This window comes from Phyllobates terribilis, unplaced genomic scaffold (assembly GCF_046119375.1).
Source record: "Phyllobates terribilis strain yellow unplaced genomic scaffold, ASM4611937v1 Scaffold_2__4_contigs__length_985480577, whole genome shotgun sequence".
Taxonomy (NCBI): Eukaryota; Metazoa; Chordata; class Amphibia; order Anura; family Dendrobatidae; genus Phyllobates; species Phyllobates terribilis.
The window spans coordinates 478,233,210-478,245,792 of NW_027362762.1; the positions used below are offsets into that span (position 1 = coordinate 478,233,210).

General features: G+C 37.3%; 1 protein-coding gene across 2 annotated transcripts in view; it reads right to left on the bottom strand.

Annotated features, from left to right (window-relative positions):
* IFNLR1 (interferon lambda receptor 1) overlaps window positions 1-12,583 on the bottom strand; it is a 112,883-nt gene that overhangs the window by 62,219 nt on the left and 38,081 nt on the right. For both annotated transcript variants that reach the window (XM_073670586.1, XM_073670585.1), the window contains exon 2: window positions 3,067-3,217. In XM_073670586.1, coding sequence (XP_073526687.1) covers window positions 3,067-3,091 — 25 coding nt within the window. In that variant the 5' untranslated portion in view covers window positions 3,092-3,217. The remainder of the gene's footprint in view (window positions 1-3,066; window positions 3,218-12,583) is intronic.

The window sequence follows — 12,583 nt, forward strand, 5'->3', positions numbered from 1 at the left end:
GTCCCTGGGGACTGTACTCAGTTACTCTAGTAGATCTGAAGCATTTCGAACTAGTCTCCAGAGTATTGTGGCTGGCTGGCTGGCTCAGCTGTGACAGGAATTTCCTGGTGGTGCAAGAGCCGACAAATATTCAAGCAAATGAGAAGAAAATAGAAATCCAATCCTTGGACCCATAGAATCACCACACAGGTGCCGTCGTCCTCTTCCCCTTCCCCTCTCTGCTCACTCTTGCCTTGCAATGTACCGCTTGCTGGATTAGCAGTTTTTCTGGATTAAAGGACTTTTAATTGCAAGAGGATCGGTGAGTTGCTGCCTTTCTATTTTCTTCTCATTTGCTAGTTTTTATTCATAGTCATGCCAGACTATGAATAAGAACTACCTAGTTCGAAACGTGTCAGATCTACTGGAGTAACTGGGTACAGTCCCAAAAATTATTATTTTTTGCCTTTTAATGTATTAATAAAAAAAAAATAGTTTTTAATCACGCTCTCCCGAACCTGTTGCAGGATACTCACCTTAATTGCTTCGTCTTTTTCATTTTCAGAGTGCTAGGCAGCTGCTTAGAAGAACCCATGGCTGCTGTTTTTTGGCACAACGTTAGAGGAGGCTAGGTTTTTATAAAGCTGGAAATTTTCATCACCTGGCCTTTCCTAATGATGATGGTGAACAAGCATAACCCTAACAAGCTAATTAAGGTCCGAAACCTCAGTCAAAGTTATCCGAGCACACAAATCTCCAAGCGTGCCCAAACTTTAGCATCGGCCCATTTTCCTTTTTTAATTTTTAAAATGAAAAAGATGAAAAAATTATATATATATATATATATACACATACACACACACACATATATATATATATATATATATATATATATATATATATATATATATATATATATATATATATATATATATATATATATATATATATATATATATATATATATATATATATATATATATATATATATATATATAATATTTTTTTTGCCTAAAATACAAAGGAAATGTGTCATCTTTAACTTTAGGCCTTTTAGAGATCACTTCATCTTCAACTTGCTTAACTGTTCACAACAGTAATTTTGACCAGGAGTGCCCAAACTTTTACATGCCACTGTAGTTGCTCGTTATAGATAACTTTTCATTTAGAATTTGGGAAGGATATGTTACAAAAAAGACGTTTGTTGCTTGCTAAGAGATGTGGATTTGTAAGATGAAATAGGCTAAAAAAGAATGCAGGCACCCAGATTTTTTTTTTTTTTATAGCCCATTTATTATAATCACTAGGAAGATCTCCTCCTGCTCCTGTGATATGCTGCTTTTTGTTTAGTGCTTTTTGGGGTCCAGAAGGTAGGATGGGTGGGGACCAGCTCACCTATCTCAGGTGGTCTGTTAAAGTGTATTCTCATTTTGGTAAATAAACGTTATACACAGGATTATGAAAATTGTGCATGATCATTTTAATGTAATGATCATGCATTTGTGCCAGTACACTGTTCAGTGACTATGGGACTACTAGAAAAAAAGCCTTCAAAGGCTCAGGACGGTAATGGCATATCCTAGCAACATGAAGGGAAAATCTCTAGCTTATGCCCCAACGTGGCATGTCAGTGGCCAGGAGATCAGCACTTTCCCCCTAAAACCTAATGATGCAATTATGGCAAATCAATAGGTTTTAGAGATGCATGATTAAGTTATGTTGTGTTAGGGTCTCCAAAAGAATTACATTGCTTGGTAGGGTACAAAGAAGTTTAAACATACCTTCTTGAATGCAAATGGATATTCCATTTCTGAAAAAAAAAATTCAACTTTGAAATGAGAATGTAAATGCACAGAGAGCAGGCCAATTTCTGGCTAGTGCATCTATCTTTGTCCAGCGTCACCCCATGTTCTTCACAGAGGTCTCTTCCCCACCATAAAGAAGAGATGTCAGTCACTTTGGGTTGGAGATAGGTGGGGTTTGATGGAGAGAAACAATGCACTACCCCTAGTGCAATGCATCCACAATTGCATAAAGAGTAAAGGGAATCTGTCACTAGGTTTTTGCCATGTTATCTCAGGGTCTCAGCCCCAATATCATATCTGCTCTGATTTCAGCGATGTGTCACTTGCTGGTCTGCATGCTGTCACTTCGATACAATCACTATTTTCTCTGCCGCAGAACTAGCAGAGCTCTGAATGCTGAGCCTCGTGTAACCTCGCCCACACCACTTATTAGCAACTTTCCGTCAATATACTGTGTATACAGAAAGCTGCCAATCAGTGGTGGGATGTGGTTGGACAATGAGGCACAAGACATCTAGTCCTGTAGTGGCAATCTCCTGCTGTATAAAAACACTGATTTTATTAAAATCAGCAACACACAGTTTAGTAAGTGACAAATCACTGGAATAAGGATTTCAGCCGCTACATCATGCAGATTTCAGAATACATAGCAAAAACGTGCTCACTGATTCCCTTTAGTATTGATTTTCCCAATGGTGGAATATGAATTTGCGGCGAGGAAGATATGTTTGAACTGGTCTATTTGTATAATTTATAAATTGTAATTAGTTTTGTGATCCAACATCTGACAGGTTCCCTTTAAGGACTTAATTCAGTTTACATAGCATAAAAAAGCCCTATTTATCAAAGTGACATAAATAGGAAGTGGTAAATCATTACACTGCCATTCATCGTTAATGAGAGGTTAGAATTATGAGCATATAATATAAAGACATCACATGAAACTGCTACGGGGGCTATGGGGAACCTTCTCCTTTATGTAGGCCCTTTATCACATGTATTAACTGGTTAACATATGGCAACTAGCTGGTCACTATAATTTCATGTATGGCATCAGCTTTTCACACTTGACAATTTATGAACCAACTCCATTTTAATCTTAAACAAGCACAAGATATTTAGCATCATATTAGAATTTTAAATATTTTGGAAAAAAAATCCCTTTCTGAAGTCTTTTTCATATTAACTTACATTTTTATTGGTGACCTTAACTTTGTAAATGTTTTATGAAACATTGTATACGGTGCAGTGCAGCAGATGAAATAGTGCTAAAAAGTTGTACCTGTATGAATCATCATCATCGTCATCAGTGAAATTGGTGTACTCTACTTCGTAGGTTACAGTAGAAGGATTTTCGGGAGCAGGAAGCCACGTGAGAAAGAGACTGAGGTTTCTGGATTCTATTGTCACATTTGATGGTTCATGGAGTTGTCCTAAACCCACAAAAAATACAATATAACAGAATATTAAAAACATGCACTTCACTAGGAGCTTCACTAGGTCCTGGCCCCCGGATCATGAGTGCACTGCCCCCAATCTCTAGTTCACGCTTGTTTTTTAAATCGAATTATAACATTGAGCACGTCTTTGTTGCAGATGTTGCTGGGTAAAACAAGCACATTTTTTCAAAAATTTCTGCTCATTTGACTCAAGTGAAGAACACAGTAAGACATTTAGGTTCATATTAAAACAGATAAATGGGTTCTTAAAGAAAAAAAAAAGTGGCCAGTATTTGCGCTTATTTTATTCCTGCTGCTCCCCCGAGTTTTGGTTCAAATCTACCACACAGTTCTAGAGATACTTGAGATGTCTGAGATGGTTTAGTGAATCCTGCATTGGGCAAGAGGTTGGACATGATGACCCTGGAGGTCCTTCCAACTCTAACATTCTATGATAGGAGTTTTTCCAATTGGCCGTGGCTCATGGGATTCCCTGGGGGCAGGTCTTTAGGCTACTGTGCATTATTATCCAGTAAGCCATGTCCCCTTGAAAAAGGACCAAATAAAAAGGCTTATATCTCTAGAACCGTATAGCGGATTTTTTTTTAATGTTATGGTTTTTAGGTTATGGTGAACATAACAGCCTCCATTGGAAGCTCTGACAGAGGTTCCTTTATTTTTCAGCACAAAAGTCACCATGCAACCATACAATTCTCTACCTGCTGTCAAAGCAACAGAAACCTTTACAGAATCCAAAGGACCACAGTATATGTTCTCTGAGACCATGTAGATTTATTATATGATCGATCAGGCACAGCATGATCGTTTCCATAATAAAAGAACTGTAGCCTCCAGAATAACTGAAGGAATGTACAAGTACAGACGACTGTCTTGTTTTATACTCATTTTACACTGCCCCCGTTACTCAGGTGCCCACCTACATTAGAGCACAAGTAAAAAACCCACCCAAGGTGGAACTGTCCACAAGTTCTTTGTGATCTAGTAGTAAACCCTGCTGTTAGGGATTCTATTAATTCCAAGGAAGACACAGCAGTTAAACAGCTATAAAATGTAGTATAACATTCAATAGAAATAAAGGGAGATTAGCCAGAGGGTTTTCTCACAATCATTACCAAGCCCATTTTTACATTGTCGCATTCCAAGCACCAGAAGTTTGTTTTTCTGTGGATATATCGAGCTTGATCTTTGCAGAACAAGTTATTTTTCCAAACAACCATTTTAGTTTACTTAGAAGTTATTAACTTTGCACCCCCCCAAAAAAAATAAACAAAAGTTAAGAGCCTACCTCTGTACTTTACATAGACGGTCAGCAAGCATTGAAGCAAAATTCAGGAGAATTATAGGGCAGCATTGGGGCATTGCAATACATGTTTTTTTTTGTCTTTTTAAAACAGCAATGTTCCGTGTTGACATTTTGCACTAATTTGTATGGTCTTGAATAAATCTGATCAAAGGGAATGTGCATCAGGGAACAATACAATGAATAATGGGTCTTTCATTATGCTATACTTTAGGGACCAAGGATGATGGAGGGCAATTCTAAAACCACCTTGGGCATCAAAGAGCACATCTTACCCTCAACATACTCCATATATATGGTACCATGGACAAAGAATAGTGTTGAGCGAGTATGTTCGGTTAACCCTTTCGGCGAGTATGCTCGGGCGAGTACCGACTATCTTCAGCGTGCTCGGTGATATGTTTGAATCACTCCTGTGTGCATGATTTGCGACTGTGACAGTTTTATTACATGTGAGGAATACTTAAGAAACAGGCATTTCTCACATGTATTAAAGCTGTCAAACAATCACAAACCATGCACATGGGAGCGATTCAAACATATCACCGAGCAGCTGTAACTACTCGGTGCTCGCCCGAGCATGCTCGGCGAAAGGGTTAACAAAACATACTCGCTCATCACTAAATAAAAATACAGAATGAATAACAATAGACTTGGATATCATAAGTGTAATACATTATCTGCCTATATACTTGCTGTTAGAACTCTCCTGTTAGGTTTTTTTTAGTTTGCTGGTCACATGACCATTTTTGCCTATTTAATCCGGCTCCGCCCTCCTGGTCTTGCTGGACTTCATTGTATTTACTACTCTTGAGCTAGCTTGGTGCTCTGTTGCCGTTCTCTGTTAGTTTTGCTAGGTCTTCTGACCTCTATGCTTTTTGTTGTGTGTTTGTCTTTGACTGCTACTATTTCTGCTAGGAGGTGTCCAACTTATCCCAGTCCCTAGTTCTTGTAGGGATCCCTCCCTCACATCTATAGGTCTTCGTTCAGACTAGCCGAGGACTTTAGCGGGTCTGATCGCAGGATCAGGTTCCCCGTTACATCGTAGGGATCTAGTTTAGTTCTATTGTAGGGACAGTTCTCCTGTCTTTCCTTAGTCCCTGTAGCAGATCATAACACTTGCTATAAGTCAACAGCCTTTTTATATTCTGCTAATATAGTCTGTGGCCCATAGACAAATGGTATACTCAGCATCCTGAGATTGACGGACAGTGGAATAATCAATATTACATAATATACCCGAGTGGTTAATATTGTTAAAAATAAACAATATAGTCTATTCATGCAAGTCTATTCTTGCAAGTCAGGTCAAATTTTGTTTAACACTAAAACCACTCAAGTGTTAAATAGGTCCTATATTAGATACTACAAAAAGTTATTATAAGAAGGAAAAAGCACTAAAAAAAAATATGTCATCTTAAAAGGCAAAAATATTTATATGCAAACTATAGTTGCTAAACATATGGTTAAAACATCTGATCTGCATTTCATAGTGTGTGCAGGGAATGTAATAGCATTAAATGGTGTGTGGGACACTGGAACCATCGTACTGTATGGGAGAATCCTACTGTGTTTAGGGGCATCATACTGTCTTTGTGGCTGTGTGAAAATTAACTGTGGGGGCATAATGTTATATGGGAGGATTCGGAATCATACTGTGTGTGGGGCATCTTTATTGGGCCATGAAAGAATTCTATGGGAACATTAATGAGTTTCACTAGGTGTAATATTTGTGTGTGGGAACATATAAAGGACTGGGCGAGGTTAGGATACTGACTTAGTATAAAAGAAATAATGCGGCCGTACACTTCGCAGTATGCGTCTCTGTCGTAGCTTTCAAAATTGGGAGGTATCCTGTCTGGGGAGAACAGAGAAAAGAGTTCAAGAGTTCAGGGCAGCAACAATGAGGGATGTATGATGCAGTATGTAGGCCCCAAGAGGACACTATAATCTACTATTATCAAATCTATTTGGTGCAGAACACATACACACAAATACATACAGTGTATGTATAGGTTATATATATATTTCGAAAGAAGTGCAACTTCGCTGATCCATCATAGGAATTGTTAATGTGGTCCCGACCTTTACCAGTAGTTATATGTGTTGGCATATACAACAGATTAAGACTTATTATAAGTGAAAGGAGGACTTTATACTAACCAGACAGCAGATGGTGATAGTGTGTAAAGTTATATGCTTGCTGTAATGGGGGTAGGAAAGCTCTCAATTGTTGGTTATTTTTACTTCCTGTGTTTTCTTTCTTTTTTTCCTGAATGTGTTATGTCAGCAGCACACGGACTGTGTGACACTTAAATGTATCTCATGTTTAACCAGTATGAAGTAAATACTGTTTACTCAAGATATCTTGCTGATTTAAGCTCTCGTAAGTACAGTGGTGACTGTAAGAAGATGCACTCTGCGACAGGTTATGGGCCCAGGCTGGAACCCAGACACTAAAGCCCAGACACTACAAGCCCAGGCAGCAGGATCCTGGTTTATAACCCCAGATAACAGAGCACACAGATAAGCTCTGTAAACAGAAGGAAATAAATCCAGATACAGAGTGACAGAGGAATTCATGATCCCAGGAGCTGGATATAATTACAGAGAATTCAACACAGGCAGGACATACAGGAACTATCAGCAAGAAGAAAAAACAGGAGAATATCTTCAGTACAACTCTCTAAACAAGTAAGACTATATAAAGATGACGAGTAACACAGAACTGAAATTCACAGTAGCTAAACTGAATAGTGAAAATTATCAGTTATGGAAATTCAAAGTAGAGATGTTGTTATCTAAGGATGATTTATGGGAAGTAATTGTTACAGAAAGACCAGATCAAGATAATCAGACATGGGATAAGAAGAATAGACAAGCGAGAGCCACCATTAGCTTATTAGTGGATGATGCTCAATTAATACATATAAGAAATGAAGAAACAGCTAAAGGAATGTGGAAAGAATTAAGAAAACTATATGAAAGACCTAGCTTGAATCACAAGTTATTTTTATTAAGAAAGCTTTACAGTATGAGATTGAGTTCAAATGACGACATGCAGAAGCACATATGCTCAATGATGGAAGTGATATCACAGCTAAGATCTATTGGTGAAGACATTAAAGATAGTCATGTAGCAACTATATTATTGTGCAGTTTACCAGATTCGTATACAGCCTTGATAAATGCCCTTGAGACGAGACCAGAAACTGACATTACATTCAATTTTGTGAAAACAAGACTAATAGATGAATATCAGAGAAGAAAAGACCAAAGAAATGATTCTTCTACTGAAAAGGACTGTGAAAACGCTCTTAAAGCTACAGAATTTAAAAACCCCTATAATAAAGAGACAAGAGAATACTTCAGATGTAAGAAAAAAGGTCATTTAAGGAAAGACTGTACCATATGGAAAGTAGAACAACAAAAATTACAACATAAAAAGCATACACAAAGTAAAAAACACAATTTCCGATTCATGTGAGAATAAATGGAGTGGCACATTTAAAGTAACAGACAAGAAATCATCACTTGGTTGGTTTATTGATTCAGGAGCAACGAGTCATTTGACAAGTGACAAGAATTTCTTTACTGATCTTGATTTAGATAAGAAAGAAGCCATTTATCTTGCAGATGGAAGCAAAATAACCGCAGAAGGTATCGGACAAGGTATGCTAAATTGTTCAAACAAGTTCGGACAAGATTCAAAGATACTTGTACAGGATGCGTTGTATGTTACAAAATTGGAAGGCAGATTATCATCTGTGAAACGTTTAGCAGCAAAAGGACTTACAGTAAAATTCAAAGACAATGAGTGTGCAATTATTGCAGGAAACAAGGTGATAACCAAAGTCAAGACAGATGAACAATTCTATCATTTTGACACACCAAAGGAACAGATGAAGGTATGTACACATGATCACAAAAACAGTATTCACATGTGGCATAGACGTCTAGGACATAGACACCCTGACAGTATAAGGGAACTACAGAGAAAAGAATTGACAAAAGATTTAAAGACATCAGATTGCTCAATTACCGTAAGATGTGAATGTTGTATAAAATCCAAAGCCACAAGGATATCTATTCCAAAAGAAAGTGAGATGAAAAGCGAAAGACCACTTGATTGGTACATACTGACGTATGTGGACCCATGAAAGTGACTACATCAGGAGGCAATAGATACATGTTGACTTTTATAGACGACTACTCAAGATACACCGTCACATACTTAATTAAGAACAAAAGTGAAGTTTTTGATAAACTAGTAGACTATGTAACAAGATCAAGTAACAAATTTCAAAGGAAGCCAATTGTCATCAGAAGTGATAATGGAGGTGAATTTACAGGTCACAGAATAGAAGACTACTTAAGACAAAATGGAATAGAACACCAGAAAACTGTTCCATACACACCTGAACAAAATGGAGTAGCAGAAAGGAAAAACAGAACTCTAACAGAAATGATAAGATGTATGCTGACGGATTCCAAACTACCAGAGAAATATTGGGGTGAGGCAGCAATGACAGCTACATATCTACAGAACCGACTTTTTTCCAGAAAACGGACGAAAACTCCATATGAACTGTGGCAAGGTATGAAACCAAGTGTCAATCATTTAAAAGTTTTTGGATGTAAAGTTTTTATATTCATTCCAACAGAAAAACGTTCCAAACTTCAAAACAGATCCATGGAAGGAAAATTTGTTGGATATAGTGAAAATTGCAAAGGATATAGAATCCTAGATCTCAAAACAGACAGTTACGGTGAGTAACAGTGTGACATTCAATGAAGATTTAAATGAAGACATTATGATTTCAGTTGAAACAAAAAATGAGAAAAACAATAGTGACATAACTAAAGAAATATCTGATGAGAAAGAAGTAGAAATCAATGAAGAACAAAATACTGAAAGTGAAGAATCACAACTACAAACAGACACAGAACCAAGACGTTCAATGAGAGAGAACAAAGTAAAACCACCAAAACGTCTCTCATACAAGACAAGCATAAGAAAAATCTATGAGCCTACCTCTTGGGAAGACATATCTAAACTTCCTGAAGAAGAAGCTAATAAATGGATATAAGCAACAGAAACAGAAATTAAATCCATGCATGATTCAAATACACGGACACTAACAGATTTGCCAGAAGGAAGAAAAGCCATAGGATGTAAATGGATTTTTAAAGTAAAATACCAAACAGATGGCACAGCTGAAAAATACCGAGCAAGACTCGTAGCTAAAGGGTATTCTCAAAGATATGGAGATGACTATGTTGAGACATTTGCTCCAGTTGTCAAACACACTACAATAAGAACTTTACTTACAGTTGCAGCAATGAAACAGATGGAACTGAGACATCTGAATGTAAAGACAGCTTTTCTGAATGGAGATTTAATAGAAGACATTTACATGGAACAACCTCCAGGATTCAAAGATGAAAGAAATCCAAACAAAGTTTGCAAACTACAGAAAAGCATATATGGCTTAAAGCAAGCAGCTAAAGCGTGGAATGACAAAATCACGGAAGTACTTACAAATGAAAAATTTCAAAGAAGCAAAGCTGATCCATGCTTGTACACAAAAAGGCTGATTAATAGATGGATTTATGTACTCATATGTAGACGACATTTTGATTTGTTTTAAACAAGAAAGGGATAAAGAAAACATTCTAAAAATCCTGAGACAACATTTTGAAATCAAAGACTTGGGAAATGTAAAACAGTACCTAGGAATACAGGTAGAAAGAGAAGACGGAAGTTTCCTACTGAATCAAAATCACATGATTCAAGACATAACAGAAAAATTTGGATTAAAGTATGCAAAAACAGTAAAGTCTCCAATGGAAACTAATTATCTCAGAGATGAACAGTGAAAAAAAATTCTACCAAATAATGAAGAATACAGAACAGCAATAGGAAAACTACTGTATCTAGCGACCGTTACAAGACCAGACATCGCAGCAGCAGTAGGAATCCTGAGTAGAAAGGTATCAAGCTGATTGGAATGCCGTGAAGAGAGTAATGCTTTATTTGAAAGGAACTAGCAATGTTAAGCTGAAATTACCCACAAGTGATAATTGCATTTTAACAGGATATGTTGATGCAGATTGGGCTGGAGATCCAACTGACAGAAGATCTACCAGTGGATATTTTTTTTTCTCTCAGGTGGACCAATAAGTTGGACAAGAAACAGTCAATTGTGACACGGTCTTCAACAGAAGCAGAATATGTTGCCGCAGCACATGCGAGTCAAGAAGTACTGTGGTTAAGACAATTGTTGACAGAATTAGGACAACCACAGTTGGAACCAACAAAACTGAAAGAGGACAATCAAGGATGTCTTGTTCTTGCTCAGATGGAAAGAGTCAATCCAAGAACAAAGCATATTGATATGAAATATCATTTCTTGAGAGATCATCAGGAACAAGGAGTCTTGAAGTTAGAGTATTGTCCTACTGAAGAAATGACAGCAGACATCTTCACGAAGACGTTGAATGCTGATAAACACCAGAGACTAATAAAAATGTTGGGTTTGATTGAATAAGTCCTTACTGTTGAGAAAGGGTGTTGGCATATACAACAGATTAGGACTTATTATAAGTGAAAGGTGAACTTTATACTAACCAGACAGCAGATGGTGATAGTGTGTAAAGTTATATGCTTGCTGTAATGGGGTAGGAAAGCTCTCAATTGTTGGTTGTTTTTACTTCCTGTGTTTTCTTTCTTTTTTTCCTGAATGTGTTATGTCAGCAGCACACGGACTGTGTGACACTGAATTGTATCTCATGTTTAACCAGTATGAAGTAAATACTGTTTACTCAAGATATCTTGCTGATTGAAGCTCTCGTAAGTACAGTGGTGACTGTAAGAAGATGCACTCTGCGACAATATGCATGTAATACAATTACATCCTATACCCATATATATGGAAGAGATTTTCAGCTGCAGAATTTTCTGCAACAAATCTGCAGCATTTGAACTTACACAAACAATTACTCATTTTAAATGCGAAACTTTAATAGTACCAAGTAAAATCCTTTGCTGTAGTTCATTATTATGTTTTATTACACCTTTTGGGTTGTTTTTCCAGTTTCTACTGATGCCATTATTCGCTGGATTGGCATGGCATTCTGTGTTTACAGTATTACAGTTAATGGTCACTATAACAACACACCACATAGCGTGAGCAAAGTTGCCACCTCGGGGTCATGTTAGGTAATTATGCTATTTCGAGCTAACACATCAGTCTTTTGTAGTGTGGCTGTTTGTGTTTGGGTGTGGTACACAAGAATAATCCATATGCAATACATATACAATAATAAACCAAAAAAAATCTCATTTTTGGGCTAAGTCTGACATGTATATCTATTGTTCTTTCCCCCCTCAAGTACGCAGAAAATGCTCAAGAGTTACATTTTGTTCTTATTGTTACTTCTGCCTTTTAATTGGTAACTTTCGCATGTTTTATGTCTTTTTTTTATATTTTTATAAGCACTGTACTCTCCAGATTACTTATAGCTACTTTTCAAAGCGTAAAAACTTTAAGTCTGTTCCTTGTATGCACTAAAAAATCCACAGCCTTTTGTTTGAGTGTACTATTAACCTTTTGACTGATGTGTTGGGTAGTTAGCCTAGAAATGGTTGGTGGCGTTGGAGAGTTGTGTACCTGGGGAGTGTAGGCTGTGATGAGGCATGATTCATACTCAATCTGCAATCTTAGTCCAAGATTCAGTGAGCAGAAATTATCTTAAAAGGTAATGGACAACCTCTTTAATCTAAGTAGTCCCCCTTATTTAATAAAAATTACACCAATTCAACGATGATGGCATCGGGACTCCCCAGGCTTTCGTGACATTATGTACTGAGAGCCCTGAAGCCAAACAAAGGCTGCTGTTTACTTGCTGCATGCCCACTTCCTACTTCCAAGCACGGGTGGATTAAGAGTAGCAAGGGCCCCGGGCAGTTTAGAAGGCGCGGGTTCCCCCCCCAACACACACACACACCTGATTTATCACGTGACATGTCACATGAT